At 36.9% G+C, this 23,571-nt stretch overlaps 1 protein-coding gene across 27 annotated transcripts in view; it reads right to left on the bottom strand.

The window, feature by feature from the left end:
- Positions 1–23,571, bottom strand: part of EXOC6B (exocyst complex component 6B) — a 703,642-nt gene that overhangs the window by 620,424 nt on the left and 59,647 nt on the right. For 24 of the 27 annotated variants that reach the window (XM_089922288.1, XM_089922290.1, XM_022561258.2 and 21 more), the window contains one exon: positions 3,462–3,627. In XM_089922288.1, the coding sequence (XP_089778414.1) occupies positions 3,462–3,627 (166 nt within the window). Of the gene's footprint in view, positions 1–3,461; positions 3,628–6,189; positions 15,591–23,386; positions 23,545–23,571 lie in introns of those variants that run through there. The other 3 variants (XM_089922298.1, XM_089922292.1, XM_089922311.1) reach the window with 3 other exon arrangements.

Genomic DNA, 23,571 nt, shown 5'->3' with positions numbered 1-23,571 from the left:
TAATTTCCTCACTTTCTTAAACATTACCAAAACATGAGCAACATTAACTTCTAAAGCTTTCTTTAATAGAAGCTTTCCATACTTCCACCAATAACTGCGACTCCTTAACGCTTTTAAGACACTACCTTAACCCAGCATTTCCTATTATGTCTCTTGGAACACCAAGAAATGGTAGTTAAAAGATACTCTGCACTCTGTACATACACACACACACACACACACACACACACACACACACACATATCAATATGTATGGGAAATACCACTAAACAGGTTAGTTTATTCAGGACTTCCTGAAGCCCAAGGAGATATCATACAGTGTTTTCCAACTTATTTTTTGTAACATCCTTTTATTGAGGATCATCTTAAGAAACTAGTTTTTCAGGAACACACCTTTGAAAACTTTGCCCTAAACTATACACTATACACTATACCTGGACTATCACTTTCTGAGCAGATTACCACATGCACTGCCATTGTAGCAAAAATGCAGCCATAAACATAACATAAATGAATGGGCATTGCTGTGTTCCAATAAAACTTTATTACAAAATTAGGAGGCAAGCTGGATTTGGCCTGCAAGATATAGCTTGCTGATCCTTGGTCTAGAATAAGTGAGACTGAAAAGTTTATTATTCAAACCAATAAATGAATGTTATTCAAAAATGGGATTAATATCAGCTCAGTACAAGAAAAAGCTTTTAAGCGATGTGAATAAAAATGGGGTGGGTTGCCTTGAGTGATCATTGTTCAAGAAAAATTAGATTTTTTTTCACATAAACAGATTTCAGAAAATTCAACCTTCCATAAATACTACTAAATTCAGCATTGCTGTTTCTACTAAAATAACTTGTTTACCATTTCTGAAATTTTTTTTACCTCAAACTCATTGTAAGAAATATATTTTACATTGCAACCCAGTACACAAGTATAGGGAATGCAGATGCGCACACACACACACACAAAGAAACAAAATTTTTAAGAAACAATGTTTGGACTTACTACATGTAATACACTTCGTTGCTTCCTTTTTTATTCTATTTCAATTTTTATTAAAAATACTGATCATGGCCCACTAAATTGATTTCATGCAAACCAGAGTTCTAAAACATTCATAGGAGCCTAACCAAAGCTTCTGATAAGAAAGGTAATTACTATTTCAATACTATTTGAACATAACAATGGGAGGAAATCTATACTGCCTGTCTAGGATGCTACTTGTTGATTCAGAGAACATATATATGTATGTGTGTATATATACGCACACACGTACCAACATACATACTGTGAATCAAAAGAAATAATGGACATTCTAGAGAGAGTAGGATTTTTCATTGTTATGTTCAAATAGTACTGACAGTAAGTAATACTTAACCTTTTCCATTTTCTAAACTCTTTTCTCAAGTTCAAGAATTTCTAAGTTCCATAGGCTCTTAACACAGGTTGAATGGATGCCCCCTAGAGCAGAGTCTCCCAGGTGTTAATGGTGAGCATTATGGGCAATATTCAGGTACTTAACCACATGACTACTTCAGTAACCAGACACAGGGCACCTCGTTGCCCATCATGGACAAAGGGCCCAAGGAGCAGAGGGAGAGGTTTTGGAATACAGGCATCAAGAACAGCCCAAGGTGAAGATGGATGGGAAGCTGGGATGGCTGAGTGAGGACAAACAGCACACACAGCTCCTGGCAGAAGCCCCGTATCTTTGTTTTCACATATTTCAGATACTTCTGTCCATTTGACGCTTTTCAGCTCCCCAAAACTCAGTATAACTTTTTAAATGGAATCAAATTGTTCATACTTTTTAATTTGCTTTATACATTAAGCAAACATTTCTAATGCTTTCCCATGTCAGATATCCTTCTACAATATATTGTAGTTTATTACTCTTTTAAATGGATATACCATGATTTATTTTACTAATCCTCTAGTACATCACTTTCAGGGACATCTTAAAGTTTTAGCCATTAAAAAAAAACACATGAACATCTCTGTACATGCACCTGTAGCTGTAGAATAAATCTTAAAACTATGTGGAGTTTTCAGTATTGATAAATAAAATTGTTCTCCTTAAAAGTTGTAACAGTCTACACTCCAACCAGGCATTCCCAGGTTGATAGGTATCATCTCCAATCTTAATATTTGTTTCATCTTTGTCATTTTATTAGGTGGCACTTTATTGTTTAAATTTGCATTCCTTTAATTCTAAATTGTAGAGTTCCCTTATATTTCTTCTTATGTAAACTGTATATTAACATGTATTTCTCAGTTTTCTATTAGAGTGTTCATATTTTTCCTATTAATTTGTAGACTTTTTCTATGTTAGGATATCAATCATTTGTCATGTGTATTTGTAAATATTTTTATTTATTATTTACCTTTACATTTTTAACTTCTACGTAGAAAGTTCTTTCATTTTAATGTTGTCATACCTATCAATATTTTCTTTCTGGCTTAGGAACTGTGTTTAGAAATGTATCCCTCACTCCTAAAAATCACATAAATATTCATCTATATTTTCTACTAGTTCCTTTATGGTTTTTTTACATTTAACTCTTTAGTTCATCTGAAATTAAATTTGGTACACTGACTGAGAAAGGAATCTAAGTTAATTTCAATTAAAATAGTTAAGCATTAAAGAACATTAACAACAAATCAGAAGAGTTGTTACTTTTGGAGGGGAGGGTGGAGAGAGTCACTGAGAAGGATAAAAAAGAGAGATTTAATTTTGTTGGCAATATTATATTTCTTATGATGATTGGATAGTTGTTGTACAGGTCCATAAACTCTTATCTGAAACCTTGGGACCCAATGTGTTTTGGACTTCAAAATTTTGGAAATTTTATAAAGATAATATGGTATATATTGTTTATTATGTAACAATGGGCACTAGGACAGCATCCCATAATCAAATACAGTAATATTTCTGTATCAAAGTCAGTTACCCAAGATATGTGAATTTGCTATGCCAGGGACAAAACCAATATAGCTAGCCTCTTTCCTGAACTTAAATCTGTCATATCAAGAAAGAACCTTCATGCTTTGGTAGAAGACATTCCCCAACTAACACTAATTTTATTTTTCCTTTGGCTCAGATTGCCTTGCTGCAAAGACTTCTACAGCCATGCCTTGCAATTCTGTCATCCAATAGTGATGGCTTTCATCTAGCAAGGAAGCAGACAGATGACATGAAGAGTCAACCGAGTTTCTGTTTGAAAGAAACTGATTCTTGTCATTGGTTCTCATCCACACATAGTTATCCCAAATAAATTTTAACTTAAAACAGTATCCTTTCCAGCTAAAAGCCATAATCCCAGTTATCTATGTTGCAGTATAAACTCCTTTCTTACTATTCAAAAATTTTTAGTACAAATATGTCACCTGCAATGTATTCCCCACTCTTTTAATGTTCATCAAAACCCCAAGACAGAGAGAAACAAGTCTTAGAGTCTCCTTACTTTGAGTTTCTGGGCTTCTCCTCTTACTTTCAGCAGTTCCGTTATAGAGTCCACAAAGCCCTGGTAATGAAAGTTGCACATTTTCTCAATTTCTCGGTCATGATTGCGGATGCGAGTTTCAAGCTTCTCCATGAATCGTCCATGTTCCTCACCATCATAGACAGACCTTTTTAAAAAATGGCATGGAGATTATACCACATTTACATCTAAGAAAGAGAAACAGAATTACAAACCCAGAAGCAAATTTATTTGGAAATCAGGTATTTAAGTTACATAAACCACAGAGTAATCCAATTGTATTAATGTTGCCCCAATGCTAGATGAGTATTTTTTTTAGGAAAATCCAAAATTTTGTTTCCTTATTTACTGAAAAATATGTAAGTGTTTGACAGTATTCATCACAGAATTCTCATCATAAAATGAAAGGACTGAATTACAATTCCTCCGTACCTTTCTTTCTCAATTAAACTAATCTAGAAAAACTTAATTTTGGATAAACCCAACTATACATTTACTCCAAGATTGTACCCAAGAATCTGACGCTGCTGGAGAGAAATCACGTAGCTGTGCTGCTAGACTCAGTTTAGCTATCTTACGACAAATTTAAATTGGGCAGCCAGACACCACTAGTTAAAAATAATGAAATTATCCCGCCAAATACCACCACCAAAAAATCACTTTGTAGTCTCCAAAATGTGTGAAAACCTTACTTCTCCTCTCCTCAAATGTCTACCCTCTCTCTGGCTCTCAGTTGCACTTCACAGGAAAAAAAACAATTCCTCTCCTCAACCAACCTACTTACATCTGAAACTCCTATTCTGTCCACCCTCCTATAACAATGGAAAAAGTATTTCAAGCTCTTATCTACAGTCATTCTTGTTGTCTCTAAGAACTTTACTCCTGCAGTTATTCCCTTTTATCCCTATCCCATATTATATATTTCTCCCACTCCACTAAGTCATTCTCATGGCTATTTAAACATGACTTTAAGAAACCTGCCCTTACCTACACATTTCCCTCCAGCTACCATCTCATTTCTCTGCTCCCCTTCCCAGCAAAACTTCTTTCTACTTCCTCAGCCCCCATTAGTTAGCATCCATCCTACTGTACCTAAAGGCAGCATTTGCTATGGTTTAAATATACCTTCCTTCTTGAAACACCGTTTTCTCTAGACTTCAATGATACCACACTAAGTGATTTTCATCCTTTTACTGACATGCCTTCTCAATCTCTGTCCTGGGCTCCTCCTCCTCTATTCTTTTTCTAAATATTCGTAAAAGCTCTTCTCTTCCCTACCTATGCCCTCTCACCAAGAAATGCCAGCTAATCCCATGTCTTTATAATACTATCTATTACAGTGGTAGACTTCCTAATCTATACCCTCAATTCTGAGCACTAGACTCAAATACCCAGCTATAATTTAACAACTCCAATTGGATTTTTAAAAGCCATCTCAAATTTTAACATAGAAAAACAAAAAAACCATCTATCACCAAACTATCTCCACTCCCAAACCTGATGCTCCCCACCACTCAGCTACCCCATCTCGGCTAATGGCGCTATCCAGTTGCCCAAGTCAAAAATGCAAATCCAGGAATCACTCCTCATGTACCTCTTTCCATCATACACCCCATCCAATCCATTAGTAAGTCCTGACAACTCAACCTCCAAAACATATCTTAAAATTGACCACCATCCCTCCATTTCCACTAAAACCCTAGTCTAAACCTGTATCATTGGCACACTGGATCAATGCAATAGCCTCCTAAAAGTCTCCATTCTGCAGTCTTCATCCCCTCTACTCCCTGTCCCAATGCAGATACTCTCCACACAGCAGTAAAAATGGTCTTTATGAAGCAATAGTTCAGATGTAGCCTCCTGCTTAAATCGCTCCAATTCCTTCTCTTTACAAAAGGAATAAAAATCACAAATCCTTACCACAGCCTATAACATACCACATAATCTAACCTCTGATCAGCTCTCTAACCTTGCTTCTCTCTAGGTCCCACCCCCTAGCCTTGCCTTCCTCCATCCTCTATGCTCCTGCTACAGAGGATTTTTTTTTTAGCCTCTTCCTGCCTCAAGAATTTTGTTTTTGCTGTTCTTAGGCTAGTAACACTCACCCCCTATATCTTCAAGCAACTTTCTCCTTCGCATCATCCATAGTTTGTTATCTATCTTCCCCCCAACCCATCCCAATTAGATTGTAAACTCCGGGGCAAGAACTTTGTCTGCCAATTCACCACTGTACCTCTACAACAGTGCCAGACAGGTAATAGGCAGTGAGTAAACGTTCATTGAGTAAATGAATAACATTATCTCTAAGAACACCTTGATCTCTGACATTTATTCAACAAATATACATTTGCTCATTACCAACATTTTCTGGTTCTATAATCATTTGTAGGTACCAGATCACCACCCTGGTCCTGTGGATAAGAGAGCACCCACTCCTCAGCAGATCACTTCCACTACCCAGAACTCAAGCAGTAACCATAGAAAATATATATACAAGTTTGGATTCCGGTAAGAATTCTGAACACTTACTTCAGAAAAACCAGAGCAATCCAGATTCATTCTCCTTCATTTCAAATAAAGGGACAAGATCTTCAAATAAATTATAAACAATCCCGGCTTTGACAACTAAGACATACTATAGCATAACCACTTGCCTAAAAGAGCTATTGGGAAACACAAGACAGAATCTACTATTGACATTTCAACTAACCTCAAAAAAAGCATAACTTTTCCCCTTCCAAAGGAAAGGAAAAGAAAGATTTCCATGTAAAGGCACCAGTATTCCTTGCCATTTGAAGAAGAGGAATAACCACGGAAAATTCATCAGTCTAAATGGCATAAGAAGATTATTATTCAATACTGAGACAAGCCTCTTGGTTTCAAATTCAGTTATATCTTGACCCATTAATACTTTTAAGTTAGGTAGTAAGTATACTTCCTTCTACAATGTAAAACTTTTTATTTTTCTCCCTCCAAAGATCTACATTAATATGACAAAAGATAACCTCAAGGAGAAGAAAATCTCATAGTTAAGAAATTCATAATTTATCCTAGCTCCCTGAACTTTCTATTAAAAAAAAGTATAAATCAAAGAAAGGAAGAGTGGATTTTTGCTGCCTGACTGCATGGCCTTGGTGTTTAGCAATGTAATTAACTAGCTATGAGTCTTTGGTCAATTCAGTTAATCTCTCTCACCCTCAGCTTTCTCATTAGAAAATAGGAAGCAATCAATTAGAAATCCTCTTTAGCATCAGCCTAGCTCTAAATTTCTGCAATTCACTTCCACTTTCAAGTCCAGTCAGCAATAATGTAAAGATCATACATTTTTCAGAACAGTGTAAAGAGGTAGTTCAAAACAAGTTAATGAATTTTCTACATCCTTATCACTAGGCCCCACCTGTTTCTCCTATTTTAGGGCCTTTATGATTCTAATATTCTCTTCAATTATAATAATGTTGAATAACATGAAAGATTTATAGTGAATCTCCTGAATATCTTGAGAATTTTAAAAGTTAGAATAAAATGTAAAACCCACACATCTAAAACAGGAGTTTTGGACTATATTTAATTAACCTGTGTTCCATGAGTATGCATCTGGAAAACCACAATTTCCAGATTTTATGTGTATAAGCAGAAGCACATTTTTAAGGGAAACATCCACAGTTTTCATCTGGTTATCAAAGGGTTAAAAACCACTGATTTAAAGGTTTTGTTTCAAACTGCCTAACAGGAAAAGGCAACTATAATTAGTACCTAACAGTTCAACTCGCATCAGCATTTCACCTGTATCTCAGACTTAGTGCTAACCAGCTATCAGATATAAAATGCTAAAAACAAAAATAAACAAGGCTTAAATTCTGGAAAAGTCATAGATCTCCTGAAATTAACCTAATATTGGTAATCAACATTGCACCTGAACAGTTATCTCCCTCCCCCACAATAAATGGATTAAACTGGAGAAAGACTGCCATCTAGTGATGGCCCATTTCTAACATGCTTTGAAACTTAAATTTGATGTGACCAAGCAAAGAGAGGCTGCTTAAAAATCTAAAAACTATATTCTATAATACTTGCTAGCCAAAGTCTTATAACTTGTTATTAAATGATATTTTATATAAAGTACTCTAATGTTTAAACATCCGTTTCTAATAGGAAGCAGGATCTTGAAAACAAAGTCATATGCTTTTGACATGTGTGCCATAGGTATGTCACAATTAAACAAGACTACAAAATAAACTGCACCACTCGTTTAATTATTTGTGATAATCCAAAGAATATTCTGGTACCTAGTGAAATGTAAACAATAAGATATGTTTGGAAACTAGCAACTTTTAATAGCCTAAATTTTTACTCAACTACATAAATGCTGCCTTGTGGAGTCTAATTTCCAAAAAATCCCAAGTAAACCACGGGTTTTTGCAAAAAGTAAAATGTTTTACCCTAGTGTCCATATCTGACACATACTTCTAAACATTCCACCTAGATTAAGAGAGAGATTTTAATTTATAAAACACTTCAGGAATTCTATTCAACAAAAATATTTATGATTCCCAAGTACTGAATCATTACAGGATTATATCACTTGCAAGAACTTAACATCAGCTCCAATCTGTCAAAAGAGAAAATAAATAAATAATGTAATGAGCATGTGTTATCTCATTTAAATCCTAGGCACCTTATAAATTAGACATTATTCCCATTTTATAACTGAGGAACTTAAAACCCAAGAAGATGAAGTAACTTGCCAAATCCACACAGCTAGAAAGTGTTCTCTGTAGTACATCAGTCTGTCTCCTTTTAGAGCAAAGGAAAGTAAGAAAGTCACATGGACCCCTAAAACATTAGAGTTGAAAGAGGTCTCGGGGATGGAATACAAAGCTTTTATTGTACAATGGAGGAAACTGAAGCCAAGAAAAGTTAAATGCCTTAATCAAAATTATATTGCTTGTTACTGATACACCTGGGCCTGACTCCCAAAGAAAACAGGAAAAACTAATGCAATATGAAGCCTGACACAAAGCTAAGTGGTTTTTTAAAAGACACACACACACACACACACACACACTTTATGATGAGTTTGCTGCCTATTAGTTGTGCCTACACAACAGCTATTCCTTTCTTCCTGCTGGAAGAGTTCCAATTTGTTCTGGTATTTCACCTTTCCATCCTACCGCAAGGGGTAAATACTAATTTAGACCAATCATGGTAATTCCATTCCCCTTGTCAGTGACCAGTTAACAGATGACACAACTCACTGATGGAAGTAAAGGGAATTTTGGAAGTGAGGATCCAAGGAAAGGTTTCTTTCCTGAAGGATGCAGGAAAAGAAACTGCTTTTCCTACTTTGGAGATTGTCCTATACAATGCTTAGGGATGAAGCAACCATCCTGAGAAGAGAGGAGATATTGCCAATAATTTGAGGATTGCAAAGGGGAAAGGTGGAAAACAACTGGGTCCTTGATGATGAGCCAATCCTGAAACAGTCCTATCTCCAGCCTTCATGTTATGTGCATTAATAAATTTCCTATTTTAAGGGAAACTTCCTATTTCCACTTTGTCTCAATAGTCTGCTACTTTCAAAACAAAGTATCCTAAATGCACAACACTGTTCATTCTTCAAAGGTAGCAGGCAAATCAAAGAAACAACCAGCAACCAGTCAAAGTCTAAACATGGCTAAGGAATCCTGTTTCCAGGACCTAGACTGCTCTTCCTGGTTTTCTTCTTAGTTAAGAGTTAACTCCCAATCCACTCTTCAAATCTCAGCTTGCACCTTACTTTTTCTGGAAACCTTCTTTAATCACATAGACTCTGTTATGTGTTCCTCCTTTGTTATTAATGCCATCACAGAATCTATTTAACTATATTCTGATTACCCAATCACTTGTCAGTTTCCCCACACCAAAATGTTAATCTCCTGTGTGTTGAGACTGTGTCTTACCCATTTTATCTCCAGCTTATAGCACAGAGCCTGGCACAGAGGAGATCCTCCATGTATGCTAAAGATAGAGAAAGAGAAGTAAGGGTAGGAAGCTAACATGTGGGTTTCTGACTGCCTCAAAGATGGATGCAAAAGAGTATCATATCAAACAAAGTTTATCTGTTGAGATGTTTTCAGAACCAAGGAGAACTTCAAGACACAAAAGACTGAACATTTTGCTTCTGTTTTTGATTAGTCCAAGAAAAAATTCCAGAATTTTTGTTCTTTTCTTTTTCATATATATGTTTTTTAACTTCTGTCATGGTTTTAGTCCTGAAACATTTTCTTCTTATTAAGCTCCATAAAAGCATCATTAGTATTTCTGTTTATTCCAAAAGTTAAAAATAAAGTGGAAAAACAGATTTGAGCAGGATGTTGAAAGAGAAACTGCAGGAGGTCAAGAGGATTTTAAAGTCCCCTTCCCTTCCTTACTTCAGTTTGTCTATCAATTTAATTCAGACCTTACTATGGTAATTTGGATGCTCTGAGTGCAAAATGTGAAAGTAGATCACTGTATATCACCATCCATGACAGGGGAAGCATATGCTAATTGATGAAGTCTAAGCTGAAGACTACACCCAAATGTTTTTGTACTGCCACAGGAGACCAAATACATTCAAATCCTTTTCCCACTTTGCAAATACCAAGGTATCCAACTGGCTTTACTAAGATAGCCCACGCAACCAAAAGAAGTTGTGATGGAACTCTCCCTCAAGGCAGGAAGGGAACCCCACACTTCCATGATGGCTATTTTCAAAGGGATAAAAACAGGGTAGAGAAGTTTCAAATGGCACCTAGCCAAAGAGCCTACTAAAACCCAGGTATTGGTTAAATAGCACAGGAAAGTGGAGAAGGGGACCTTGTCACAAAACATCAGTCAAATCAACAGACTATTAGGAAATAAACTAATGAAAGCAAGAAAACTCCAAATTAAGGATACGAAGACTGCTCTAACTACTACCATGATAATGTCACACTGTTAGAACAATTAATCAGCATAAGCAACTGAAGACACAAAAGCACTACAAGATAAGTTTGTGGCTTCATCGTGGCCTCTGTATCAATTTGCATTAAGTGCAATAAGATTTATTTCATTGCAGTTTCAGTGGTGGTCATAAAATCTGACAGCTAAAAGTTGGGTTTCAGATGCTACTGCCAAAAAAAAGAAATACTCCATCTACAGCCTGGTGATACTGATTGAATCTAATACAGTTGGTATATACAGGGTTATAATTAACACTGGTAGATTAGCTCCAGTTTCACTGCATGGAATTTAAAGTGTCAAGTTTAACACTTAAACAGGTAAAGCTAGAACAAAATGAAACTACTGATTCACTTACTATCTACCACCATCATAATGTGTCTGAATCTAGTGTATGTTAGTAGAACTCTTCAAGATCCTTTACAAAAGATTTAAGTATTTAATTTAAATAATTGCTCTGAAAAGCTATGAAAATATTGTAAAAGACTGCCTATTAATTGAAGAAATGCTTCAGATTCTCCACACTTAAAATTATCATTATGGTTCCAGTGACAGCGATCATAAAGGTATTCATACAGAAAAACAAACCAATGGGGGGCAGGTATTAGAAACACTTAAGTGAATAGTCCTGGTCTCCTTATGCATGTAGATTTAATGTGGGCCTAACAAAATTAGACCAGCCAAGTTTCCCAGAATCACTAAATCAAACTATAATAAATGTGACGTCATTTGTAAATGCGTATGTTGTGTATAGTATGTATGTACCTACATAAGTACACATTATATACACATATATGTATGTTATATAGTGTGTATGCTATATGTATGCATCTGTGATACACGCACACATGCATGAAACAAACACACACGCACATACTTTTCTGATTTTCTGAGAAAGAACCAGACTTGCCAACATCACATTCAATTCCTGGTCTAATTTCACACCCCATGGCCATAAATGATCACAATTTAAGACACCTTAAGTCTATAAGCAATGAAGACCCTGAAAGGAGGATGGATAAAAGGTATGAGAAGAGTTTCCATCCTAAAACATGATGGAGAACTAAGTAGGCAAAACAGGATAAAGTTCCATGGACAATATGTAAGACTGGATATACCATGAAAAACCTTTCTACTACTAAACTTCTAAAACTGCTGCATTAAGTTTCTAAATCTTTTTTAGTGCGTGGCTAAGCAAAAAAGAAAATAAGGAAAATTTCCAGAGGCTAAAACAAAACTAGAACAGGAATCCAGATTCTACCAATCCCTTATAACCTAATGCTTCTTTTTTTTTTTTGCTGTACGCAGGCCTCTCACTGTTGTGGCCTCTCCCGTTGCGGAGCACAGGCTCCGGACACGCAGGCTCAGCGGCCATGGCTCACGGGCCTAGCCGCTCTGCGGCATGTGGGATCTTCCCAGATCGGGGCACGAACCCGTGTCCCCTGCATCGGCAGGCGGACTCTCAACCACTGCGCCACCAGGGAAGCCCCTAATGCTTCTATTTTATAGCTATATAGAGAACAAGAGACAAAACCTAGGGCCCACAAGAGACGGGGAGTCCAATGAGAGGTCTCCAAGTGAATAAAGCCAAGACACCCAAGGGCTACACCCTTAGTGAAAGATGTAGAAAAATTCTTCCCCATAAAAGGTGGCTGAAAGGAAACTTCCTTGTTTTGGGTAGGGAAGCGGGGAGACGTACCCCTGGGATAATTTGAAGCCACAACCTGGCCTTCTCACCCAAATGGAGGGCCCATGTTCATACTTAATATTACCTGTGTGGTCTGAGATATCTCAAATTGAGAATTTATTTTAGTGCCCCCAGAAAACTGACTGAAGAAATTTATCTAAGTGCCCCCAGAAAACTGACTGAAGAAAAGGAAAAGCTTCTCTAGAGGAATACATCTTAACAATAGTTCTAATTATTTTCACAAATAATAACATTCCTTTGAGCTGAACTCAAGTATCAAAAACCATGAAACACACAAGGAAACAAAGCATATAAACAAGAATCAACAAAAACAACAGAATCAGACTTGCTTGAAAATAAATATGTATAAATTAAAAATAAATGTGTAATATGTTTAAAGAAACATGAGGGAATTACCAAAACAAAAACAGACACACTGGAAAAGATAGAACTTTCTGAATAAAAACTATAATTACTGATATTTAAAAATTTAATAAATGGGAAGGGACAATATTTAACTAGGACGTATGCGTAAAACTTACACAAAATGCAGCACAGAGACAAAAGATGTAAAATGTCTTAGTCTGTCAGGCTGCTATAACAAAATACCACAGACTGGGTAACATAAACAACAAAAATTTCTCTCTCACAGTTCTGGAGCTGGAAGTCTGAGATCAGGGTGCCAGCATGGTCAGGTGAGGGCCCTCTTCTGGGCAGCCAACTTGTATCCTCACAGGGCAGAAAGGGCAAGCAAACTCTCTGGGGCCTCTTTATAATGGCCCAGAAAACTAATCCTGTCCATGAAGCCTCCACTCTCTTGACATAATCACCCCCAAAGGTCCCACCTCTTAATCCTCTTAATACCATCACCTTGGGGGTTAGGATTTCAACATATGAATATTGATGGGACACAAAACACTCAACCTATAGCAAGAAACAGTAAAGAAAGGTTAAGAACATGGAGAATAGGATGGGTTTAATGGGAGCTCTAGTAAAAAATAACAAACAGCTTCCCTGGTGGCGCAGTGGTTAAGAATCTGCTTGCCATCTGCCTGCAGGGAATACGGGTTCAATCCCTGGTCCAGGAAGATCCCACATGCCTCGGAGCAACAAAGCCCGTGTGCCACAACTAGTGAGCCTGCACTCTAGAGCCCGCGAGCCACAACTACTGAAGTCCGTGCACCTAGAGCCCGTGCTCCACAACAAGGAGAAGCGACCGCAGTGAGAAGCCCAAGCACCGCAACGAAGAGTAGTCCCGCTCACCGCAACTAGAGAAAGCCCACATGCAGCAATGAAGACCCAATACAGCCAAAAATAAAATAAATAAATAAATTTATTTTTAAAAAATAAACAAAAAACATGTAATATTCGGAGAAATAGCTGAGGATTTCCCAGAATTGATGAAAGATACAGGAAGTTGTTATCCTCAAAGTAAAAAGACACACCTATAAGCCTCACCAAAAGAAGTCCCCCAACAGAGGAAGAGCACCCTTCTCTATTCAGGTCTATCTACCAACATTTAGAACTGGTTGCCATTCCCTTTATGACTCAACTACAGTTGTGTGTAGAACCTTATACTGATGGAGCTAATTATACAAATACATGAACCATTAGCAGCATCCAAACATTTGGTGTGTCTTTTACCAACTCATTCTTCCACGACTAGAACATTTATTCCAAACTATTGCCATTCTCTTTAAGAGTCCAACCTTGGTCCAGCAACTTACTTTTGCCACCTAATTTCATAAAGAAAATACAAGCTTATTAGGCATGAATCTTCTTAGTTTCCTGCATTCCAATATACAAGTCTATCTATATCTCTATCTACCCTTACATTTGTGCATTCCTATCTCAATAAAACAGACAACTTACCTTACTTATAAGACTAATCCTATGTTCTAAAAATCTCCTTTCTCCTGTACCCCATCAATACTTTTTTAAATGTCTGTACTTTTCATGTTTTAGCTCTACTGACTTCTTTTTCTTAACAAAACATGTCCCCTCTTAACAAAATAACTTGGTGCTTTTTTATGTTTTTTAAATGAAGTACTATTAAATTAAAATCTCTCTTCCAATAATTTTAATCTGGTATCCTTTCTCTTTCCCTCTTTCTCCTTTCACAGTTAAGATTCTTAAAAGAGCAGTCTATACTCACTTCCTCCATTTCCTCAAATTGGATTTGCTCTTCGATCCAGTGTAACCTGTTTCTTACCCACATCCCCCCAATGAACCTATTCTTGCTAAGGTCAATAAAAGCCTACTAATTGTCAAATCAAATCATTTACTTGACTCCTCTTTTATATGTGCCATCGCTAACCACCTCCTCTTTCTTAAATATCTACTCCCAGGGTTTCTATTACATTCCCCTTCTCAGTCTCCAATAATTCTTCGTCCTTCTGGCCCTCAATACCTGCTTGGACTTCATCTCTTCTCATTCTTCATATTCCCTCGGAGATATCACCAATACTTCAGCTTTCACTGTTAATTAAACATCTTTGGTTCCCAAATCAATAACAAGGCATATCTTTCAAATCCTATAAACCTGAATATTCAACCACCATTCATCCTCAAATACATCTCAAACAGTGCATGTCAAAAGTTAAAATCATTAACTCTTCTACCCAAACCTGCACATCCCTCCTATATTCACCATCTCAATTGAAACAACCAGAGTCACCCAGTTACCGACACTAGAAATACATAAGTTAACCTTGACACCTCACTCAACCTCACACCTCCCTCCAACTAATCAATCAATCACTAAGGCCTCCCAATCTAATTCCATAATAGCTTTTCTATGTTTTTCTTCCTCTCTATCCTCCTCTGCTACTGCCTTGCCCTGCGTCATTATCTCTCCTCCAAGCAACTGTTTTCACCTCCCTCTCCTTACTTCCCTAAAAATCCATGTTCGATACTTCTCTCACAGTAATCTTCTTTAAATGAAATATGATCATGAAACACACACACACCACACACACACAAACACACACGCACACCACAATTTAGGATTAAGTCCTGCCTCAGGATCAAGTCCAAAGTCCCTAGCATAGTATGTAAGACCCCATCCATGTACAGATTTATCTCTGAATACTCCCCACACTCACTCTACAACTCTGCTTGAAGTTCCCTGAGTGTGCTATGTAGTCCCTCTGCCTAGAATCTCCTTGTTATCACTTTATCTGGGAAATTCCTCCTCATCCTCCAAGATTCAGCTCATAACACACCCCTACTATAAAACCTCCCTTCCTACTACAACTACTATACCCTAATATAGAAACTCCCCTCCTTACAAACTAGTCAGAACCTAAGAAACTGTTCATAAAACCAGCAAGAATTTAAGCTTGCACTCTCTGGAGACATTTACACCAAATAGGACTGTGAGTCCATTCTTTGAAGATTCATACTGAAGGCTACTTTTCTCCTGCTTACTGATATGCTGATATTAGGCATCTTTTCCCAAAAGAAGCCAACTTCAACTACATTAAAAACCCGTTACATCAAAAAATCTACAAACAATAAATGCTGGAGAGGGTGTGGAGAAAAGGGAACCCTCTTGCACTGTTGGTGGGAATGTAAATTGATACAGCCACTATGGAGAACAGTATGGAGGTTCCTTAAAAAGCTAAAAATAGAATTACCATATGACCCAGCAATCCCACTACTGGGCATATACCCAGAGAAAACCATAATTCAAAAAGAGTCATGTACCAAAATGTTCATTGCAGCTCTATTTACAATAGCCAGGACATGGAAACAACCTAAGTGTCCATCAACAGATGAATGGATAAAGAAGATGTGGCACATATATACAATGGAATATTACTCAGCCATAAAAAGAAACGAAATTGAGTTATTTGTAGTGAGGTGGATGGACCTAGAGTCTGTCATACAGAGTGAAGTAAGTCAGAAAGAGAAAAACAAATACCGTATGCTAACACATATATATGGAATCTAAGAGAAAAAAAAAAATGGTCATGAAGAACCTAGGGGCAAGACGGGAATAAAGACACAGACCTACTAGGGAATGGACTTGAGGGCACGGGGAGGGGGAAGGGTAAGCTGTGACAAAGTGAGAGAGTGGCATGGACATATATACACTACCAAACGTAGATAGCTAGTGGGAAGCAGCCACATAGCACAGGGAGATCAGCTCGGTGCTTTGTGACCACCTAGAGGGGTGGGATAGGGAGGCTGGGAGGGAGGGAGATGCAAGAGGGAAGAGATATGGGGATATATGTATATGTATAACTGATTCACTTTGTTATAAAGCAGAAACTAACACACCATTGTAAAGCAATTATACTCCAATAAAGAAGTTAAAAAAAAAACCTGTTACAGCATGTAATAGCCTATTTTTAAGAAATATATTTAAAATTCTGTTTTAAAAAAATGAAGAAACAAATTCTGTTAAAACACCTAGACCTATCCTTGATAAGAAGTCATATAAGATAAATGGTACCCCTTTACAGTCACAGTATCCTCATTTACCACCTGTCTCTCATTTTGACACTGTGCAAATCTGAACCATCCTTGAACCCAGGAAACCATGTGTAATTTGAGGTAAATTTCACCAGAAGTACTATCATCCTGTTTTGCCTTAAAGTTCTTGAACAAATGCATGATAATATCCTAGAAATTAATGGGCACCACCACTAATGACATTCACTGATGGAAAGCTGAATTGATACTCTTTTGTTTTGAAATGTTTATTTGTTCATATTTTTGAAAGGGTACTACACTGAGCACTCTACACAGTAATGATTTATTTACATGTCTATATCCCCTACAGGACCATGAGTTCCTTGAGGGTTTACACCTGGAACAATGCCCACCTCCCACAGAGAAGACATTATAAAGTGACAAAGGGCCTAAAGCAGTGCCCAAAAATGTTTCAACATTTAGACTTTCTCCAAAGACAAGCACTAGAGTTAATAATAAACATTCTTGCTTCAAAAGTAAATTCAAGTTCTAGCAGTGCAAATAATTTGTACTTCAGCTAAAATGCTAAATAGAAAAGGAAGGAATTAGAGGAAGAAGGGACTTAGAAGGTTCAAGGAAATCTACTGTAGAAGTGTCTGGGAATAATTTATTTCCCTAGCTCTCCTCAAACCTTCTCTGGAAGCTAGGAAAAGGAAGATGATTAAATTGCAACAAGACCTGGCTCTGAAGGGAACTGGTATTTCTGGCCCTTGTTGCCAATAGAAGGGGAAGGGTGACAGCAGTCCCTAAGGGCTTTTAGAAAAAAATTGCTTCCAGGTGGAAAGTTTTTATGGTACTCTGCAGCCTGGAGCCATTTTTTGCTTTCTTTCTTAACTACTGATGATTAAACCATGGACAATCAGACTGCAACAATGGAAACAGCTCCCAAACATCATGGTTATATGCTCCAAATTACCAAGCTAACTCTCAAAGGAGAGAAAAAAATTTGTTGGCAAAGTCTTTCTTTATTTAAGGGGGAGGGCAGGGTGGAGTCTGTTAAAGATTTGTATTTGGTAGAACATAAAAGTAGTCAAGAATTCTGTACCATAATGATAAACATTAGTCTCATACCCAGACTAGACACCATAATGTACAGTCACGGAGAGCTGAACAAATGCCCTGCTATTTAGCAACTTTTCATTATTCTATTTTGACCTGGATCAAGTGTTCTATTAAATGGTTATCATAGGGGTATGCAGAGAAATCCTACCACACATCATATGGAACAGGTAAGTTGATTTATACCTGATCATGGTTTTGAAAAAACTCTGAGGTGCAAGTCTGAGTTTGTAATGATGGCTCAAGAACATGAGGGGGAAAGTTACATATAGTACCAATTCGTAAGAAAAGCAAAGAAAATTAGAGGCCAATCATTCAACCACCCAGCAACTCAGTCTAGGAAATCTTACTATGCCGATATCACCCAGAACATTAAAGGATAAATCCAGCTCAAAATTACAACAGTAAACATAAGCATTTTAAAAATAATGTACCAAGCCCTCTGTTGAACATTTTACATACACGAACTCACTTACTGCTCAAAAATAATCCTACTGTAGTAGTTACCAATATCATCATTTCACGCATGAAGCAACCTTCCTGACGTTGCCAGTACACAAAAACATCTACCTTCCCCAGGTTGCTACAGTTATATCAAGGAAAAGATGAAAGAAAAAGGATGAGAGGGAAGAAAAGGAAAATGGGACAGAGGAAGATGAGCACAAGAGGGAGGAGGCAGAGGAGAAAATCACCAAAATAATACAAATAATACAAATGGCAAAATGGTTTGAATGGTTCAAATGGTTTGAATAAGGCAATTGTGACTTTCTTCTTTCTACTTTTCTAACTTTTTATTTTCTTAAACATGTATTGCTTTTATAATTGAGAAAAGGAAGTGCATTTTTAAAAATCTAGAATAGTACCTGGTTCATAGTAGATGCTCAATAAAATATTAATTAAAATTAAAAACCAAACAAGAACAAACACTTCAGAGTAACCTGGGGCCTAGTTTTTAATAATTATTCAAAAACAATTATGTAAAAAAATAGAGAAGAATTTCTTCTCACAATCTATCACCTACAAACCCAAGAAGCAATCACAACTGATCAGAATTTGTGTTTTTTTTTTGGTCACGCTGCCGCAGCTTGTGGAATCTAAGTTCCCCGACCAGGGATCGAACCCATGCCCCTCTGCAATGGAAGCGTGGAGTCCTAACCAATGGACTGCCAGGGAATTCTGGAACTTTTAAAATTCAGTATCTCTTCTATATTCTAACCTTCTCATTACTGATCATAACTTCAAAATGTATTTAAAACATACATATATTTGACACACTGAAATTTTTTATTTGAAAACTCACACAGCAGTTTCCTAGAGCCCCTCCATAGCAACTATGAACCTCACCAATTAATGTTCTCTCATGATCCTTCAAATGGGAGGGGAAGAGGGGGGCCTCAATGGTTATTGCCATGGAACCTCTGATCTATTACTCAATTTAAGTAACTTGATTTGTGAATTGGAAAAGTAAGCTATTTTCTGTTGTTTCCTATACCACTAACATGATATGCAAAGAACTCCCTACCAATATCATAAAGCTATTTACAAAAAACCCTTCATGTTTTAGATGAAAATAAATGAGGACACACCCCTCCTCTCACACCATGTTTCCATTAGGAATCAATACTGTGCCTTTTTTTCACAGAAGCATTTGCTTAAGGGCAGTATACACTAGGCCATTTTAAAGATCTCTCTTTAATATGGAAATATAGAAATGTACCAAAAAAAGGAACCTCAGAAATGATTGGCCTTAATTCACAGATACAGGTTCAATTTTTTTTAAACATCTCTATCACATACTTGTCTAGCTTCCACTGAAACATCTCTAGTAAGGGGAAGTTCATTACAAGGCAACCAATCCCATTTCAACAGCTGTTGCAAAGTTCTTATAAAAAATAAAATTTGCCTTCCTATAATTTTCACCAATTATCTTATTTTTGCCCTCAAAGGACCACCAAAAATGAGTCCTTGGTCCCTCCTTTCCCTTCTCCAGACTCAACAATCCAAATTATTCAACTATTCTACCTACAGCCTTTCAATTCAGGCTTTTACCCTCTGGACACATTCTAGTAGTCAACATTCTTAAAATGCAACAAAACAGGCAGTGTAGTACAGTAGTCAAGAGCACAGGCTTCAAAGTCAAACTTCCTGGATTCGCCTTGGTTATTAATTTTGTGACCTTGGGAAAGTTATTAAATTTCTCTATAGTTTAGTTTCCATATCTATAAAATGTAGATAATAATAAAAACCATTTCATACAGTTGCTGTGTAAAGATTAAATAGCATAATGTAAGTAAAGCATTCAAAACAGTACATGGCACACAGAAAGCATGCTATAAATATAAGCAATTTTCAGACCAACCATGGTCAAACTAGGAAAATAAGACTCATCTCCTTTAACTTTGTTACTCGGCCTTATTAAAACAGTCTAATGCTTTAGTGTTTCTGGCAGTTATACTGTACATTGAGCTTAAAGTCACATAAAATCTTTTAATTTGTTTTTATAATACATTGCTATATTCATTCAGTTGATAGTCTGAATCTACTACTTACTACCTATTACAATTATAATCCTTTTTCCAGTCTTCTGAGATTTTTTTTTTTTTGCGGTACGCGGGCCTCTCACGGTTGGGGCCTCTCCCGTTGCGGAGCACAGGCTCCGGACGCGCAGGCTCAGTGGCCACGGCTCACGGGCCCAGCCGCTCCGCGGCATATGGGATCTTCCCGGACCGGGGCACGAACCCATGTCCCCTGCATCGGCAGGCAGACTCTCAACCACTGTGCCACCAGGGAAGCCCTGAGATCTTTTGAGACATAATTTTGTCATTAAACCTTCCATGTTTGTCATTAAACCTTCCATGTTTTGCTTTGTTAAGTAGGTACATGAATATTTTCACAAAAGAAAACTCAACTATGAGGAAGGGCAGAAACCCAAGCAACTCTAGGACCTAAGAAAGGAGAACCCTGGAAAACACCAGCATATGGGAGATTTTCTGGTTCCATTTTAAGGGGGAAGGAAGAACTGTTAATCACATAAGGTCAAGAAGAGAGCTTGAAAAAGTAAATGTTCAATTTCAAAAAAAAAAAAAAAATCCAGGATACAAAAGAAATCACCAACCCCACTTTCTTTAGCCAAGATTCAGCCCCCCAACTGTGTCCAACTTGGAGAGAACTTGCTATGAGCCAAAGCTTTTAATGTCCCTCTTTTTTGAAGGCACAGTGGAAACAATTCCCTAGAACAAAGGAGTTGTGTCAGCAAGCTCTCTGCTTTTTCAAGTTGGAAGGACAGTTGATTCACACCATGTGTCAGCAAGAAACACCAGTTAGAACCAAGTGAGATAAATTTTAGGGCTCCTGAGCTGTTTAATATTAAACTGTAATAAACAATCTTTACAGCAAATTATTAACAAAATATTTGTTTATCCTCCCGTTTATATGCTTCCTTCCCTTGAAAAGAAATTCTAAGACAATTCATAATTCCAAGGTCGCATATGCACCACCAAGAAATCATTTTCAAATGTCAGCATCCAGAACCAATGATCTGGATCATACTCCCAAAACACTGCCCTGGCATATCACAGTCAGCCTTGCCATACAGTCCTTTGTGTTCCAAGATAGGGCTAGAAATGCTGGTCACTGTCTTTGATTAAGACTTTACTTCTGTCATTAACTCTCTCTACATAGAGTCATTTTAGTATCCACTCTAGTCAATAAATTTACTTTATGCCTAGACCAAGAAATAAAATATATGTTCAACTACATAAATGACACTAAAATGATCTTATTTTTAATACTTTGAAAGATAAAAAAAGATCTGAAACAACCTTGATCTATATGGACTTATATGGAAAAATGGTTCTAAAACAATCAAAATAAAATTTAACAGAATGAGTGATACCAAAACTCACACCATAAAAAAAAAAGACTGGAGACAGACTAGCTTAACATGTTAAGAGACATTTTTCTGAAAACAAAGGTCACTAAAGCCAAATGATTGGTTCAATACAAGGAATTAAGTAATTTACAATGGGTAACTGGGAAAAATTAATTGCCTGCCTTTCAGAAATGACCCTATGATTAACATTTGTTATATAATTCGTTAGATATCTACCTGAGGCCTAATGCATATTTTCATTACTTATCTATCATCAATTATATATTATCAGTTAATCTGGCCTAGATCATATAACTTCTTTGGAGAATCTGACACCCTACACAGGTCAATTCTCAGTCAACAAAATGACAATCTAATATGGCCCCAAACATCACTGAAGAAACAAATATTACTTACCAGTAAATTACTTCTCCATAGGGTTATGTTTAGGTCACTCTCCAAAAGCTATGGAATATGACTATCACACTTCAGCTCTCCAATCTAAGGAGTAACTTGATTGTTTACTTAATGAGGGGAAATGGGAGTAATTTTCTTAAATGTTCATGATACACTAAACCAGAAGAAATAAACTTTTAAAAGGCAAGAGAAATTTGACTTCTAAGTAATAAAATAACCAAATAATAAAATAAAATGACCACAGCAAGTTAAACAAAAACTGTTTTCTCAGGCTCCCCTGGTGGCACAGTGGTTGAGAGTCCACCTGCCGATGCAGGGGACACGGGTTCGTGCCCCGGTCCGGGAAGATCCCACATGCCGCAGAGCGGCTAGGCCCGTGAGCCATGACCACTGAGCCTGCGCGTCCGGAGCCTGTGCCCCGCAACGGGAGAGGCCACAACAGTGAGAGGCCTGCGTACCACAAAAAAAAAAAAAAAAAACTGTTTTCTCAGAAACTTAAGAAAACTGGCTATACCAGGTGGTTTGGACATTTTACCATCATAGGCTCACTTAGTAAGCATTTATTGAGAATTTACTAAAATGAAGACAAGAATGTTTCCCTTTGAGGAAGCACATACTATAATAAGAAACACACAAGGAAACACAATTGAAGGTAATTATAAATCTGTATAGAAATTAATATAATGTTTAAATCTGTACACCTAAATCTGTACAGCATTATAAAAACGTAATGTTTGCTGTGGAATTGGATTAATCAGAAAAGGCTTCTTGGAGTTGCTGAAAACCAGTAAAAAAAAGAATGAGGGAAAAAAAAAACTTAAAAGGATACAGAGGAGGGAAAAAAGAACACAAACAAACAAACAAAATGACTGCAGATTTGTCATCCAAACTATGTAAGCAAGAAGACAATGGAAAGATATCTCCAAAGTGCTGAAGGAAAAACTGTAGACCTAGAATTCTATAGCCAGCAAACATATTCTCCAAAACCTAAGGACAAACAAAGATTTTTTTTTTCAGACAAAATCTGAGAGAAGTTGTTTCCATCATGCCTGCACTACAAGAAACATTAAAGTAAGTTCCTTAGGTGAAAAGAAATAAAATCAGGTCAAAATATGGATATATACAAGGGAATAAAGAGCATAGGAAATGATAAATATAAAGATTTTTATCATTTTTTAAATTTATCTAAAAGATAACTGAAAGTTTAAAGCAAAAATAATAGCAATGAATTGTGGAACTCATAACATATGTAGAAGTAAAATACATGCTAACTATAACTCAAAGGTCAATGGGGGAAATAAAAGTATACTGTTACAAGGATCTTATATATGAATAGGTATAATATCATTTGAAGGCAGACTGTTGTCTTAATCAGTTCAGGCTGCTATAACAAATTACATAGACTGAGTGGCTTCATAAAAATTTATTTCTCACAGTTCAGTAGGCTGAGAAGTCCAAGATCAAAGCACAGCATATCCAGTGTTTGGTGAGGGCCAGCTTCCTGGTTTACCAGACAGTCATCTTCTCACTGTATCCTCACATTGCAGAGAACAGAGAGAGAGAGAGCAAGCTCTCATGTCTCTTCTTACAAGGGCACAAATCCCTTTCAAGAGGGCTCC

The sequence above is a fragment of the Delphinapterus leucas genome, chromosome 13, assembly GCF_059928025.1.
Source record: "Delphinapterus leucas isolate spDelLeu-1000000601 "Yukka" chromosome 13, BTC_Dleu_Yukka2, whole genome shotgun sequence".
In the NCBI taxonomy this organism is placed as follows: Eukaryota; Metazoa; Chordata; class Mammalia; order Artiodactyla; family Monodontidae; genus Delphinapterus; species Delphinapterus leucas.
Note: the sequence above shows the minus strand (reverse complement) of the source record. Positions and strands in the feature narration are given on the sequence as shown.